General features: G+C 44.2%; 2 protein-coding genes across 2 annotated transcripts in view; both read right to left on the bottom strand.

The window, feature by feature from the left end:
* LOC125481163 (RNA-binding protein 25-like) overlaps positions 1–269 on the bottom strand; it is a gene marked incomplete at its 5' end in the record, with an annotated part of 1017 nt that extends 748 nt beyond the window's left edge. Inside the window, one exon of the mRNA XM_048592361.1 lies at positions 69–269. Coding sequence (XP_048448318.1) covers positions 69–269 — 201 coding nt within the window. The remainder of the gene's footprint in view (positions 1–68) is intronic.
* A 1033-nt stretch (positions 270–1302) lies between these two features.
* Positions 1303–1531, bottom strand: part of LOC125481164 (101 kDa malaria antigen-like) — a 2272-nt gene continuing 2043 nt past the window's right edge. Inside the window, exon 3 of the mRNA XM_048592362.1 lies at positions 1303–1389. Coding sequence (XP_048448319.1) covers positions 1303–1389 — 87 coding nt within the window. The remainder of the gene's footprint in view (positions 1390–1531) is intronic.

Here is a 1531-nt window from a genome sequence, read left to right on the forward strand (position 1 = left end):
TCTCTCGCTCGCTTTCTTCTCTCTTTCGTTTCTGTCTCTCTCTCCACTCTCTCTATCGTTCTTCTCTCTCTCTTGCTTCTCTCTCTCTTTCTTCTCTCTCTGTCTTTCTTCTCTCTTTCTCCTCTCTCTCCTCTCCGTCTCTCTTTCTTCTCTCTCTCTCTCTGTCTCTCTCTCTCTCTGTCTCTCTTCTCTCTCTCCTCTCTCTCTTCTCTATCTCTCTTTTTTCGCTCTCTATCTCGCTTTTTTCGCTCTCTATCTCTGTCTTTGCTCTCTCTATCTCTCTTTCTTTGCTTTCTCTATCTGTCTTCCTTCTCTCTCTCCCTTTCTCTTTTCTCTCTCGCTCGCTTTCTTCTCTCTCTCCTTCTTCTCACTCTGTATCTCTCCTTCTCTCCCCATCTCTCTCTTTTGTCTCTCTCTCTCATTCTTCCCTATCTCTCTTTCTCCTGTCTCTCTCTCTCTTTCTCTCTCTCTCTTTTGACTTTCTCTCTTTCGTCTCTATCTCCCTTTCTTCGCTCTCTCAATCTCCCTTTCTTCACTCTCTCTCCGTCTTTCTTTGGTCTCTCTCTGTCTTTCTTCTCTCTCTCCCTCTCTCTTTCTTCTTGCTCTCTTCTCTCTCTCTCTTCTTTCTCTCTGTCACTTTCTTCTCTATCTCTCTCTGACTGCCTCTCTGTCTGTCTTCTCTCTCTCTCTCTCTCGCTTTCTTCTCTCTCTCTTTCTATTGTCACTGTTTCTTCTCTCTCTCTCTTTCTCTGTCTCTCTTTCTCTCTATCTCTCTTTCTCTCTCTCTATCTCTCTCTCTCTCTCACTCTTTGTTCTCTCTTTCCTCGATCTTTCTTTGTTCTCTCTCTCTGTCTTTCTTCTCTTTCTTGTCTCTCCCTCTTTCTCTCTCTCTTCTATCTCTCTCTCTTTCTTCTCTCTCTCTTCTCTCTCTCTATTTCGTCTCTCTCGCTTTTTTCACTCTCTATCTGTCTTTCTTTTTGCTCTCTATCTCTCTTTCTTTGCTTTCTCCATCTGTCTTTCTTCGGTCTCTCCCTTTCTCTTTCTTCTCTCTCTCGCTTCCTTCTCTCTCTCTTTCTTTCTTCTCTCTCTCAGTTTCTCCTCTCTCTTGCTTTTGTCTCTCGCTCGCTTTCTTCTCTCTCGCTCACCTTCTTCTCTCCCCTTCTTCTCTCCCCGTCTCTCTCTCATTCTTCTCTATCTCTCTTTCTCCTGTCTCTCTTTCTTCTCTCCCTCTCTCTCTCTCTCTTTCCATCTCTCTCTCTCTCTTTCCTCTCTCTCTCTCTTCACACTCTCTCGCTCACTTCACTACCTTTCTTCACTCTTTCTTCTCCCTCTTTCTTCTCTTTCTTCTCTCACTCTCTCTTCTTTCTCTCTCTTTCTTTCTTTTCCATCTCTCTCTTTCTTCTCTCTATCGCTTTGTTTCTTTCTCTCTCTCCCTCTCTTTCCTCTCTCTCCCTCTCTTTCTTTGCTCTCTCCCTCTTTCTTTGCTGTCTCGCTCTTTCTTCGCTTTCTGTCTCGCTCTTTCTTCGCTTTC

Source organism: Rhincodon typus, unplaced genomic scaffold (genome assembly GCF_021869965.1).
Source record: "Rhincodon typus isolate 14 unplaced genomic scaffold, sRhiTyp1.1 hic_rhity00001074, whole genome shotgun sequence".
In the NCBI taxonomy this organism is placed as follows: Eukaryota; Metazoa; Chordata; class Chondrichthyes; order Orectolobiformes; family Rhincodontidae; genus Rhincodon; species Rhincodon typus.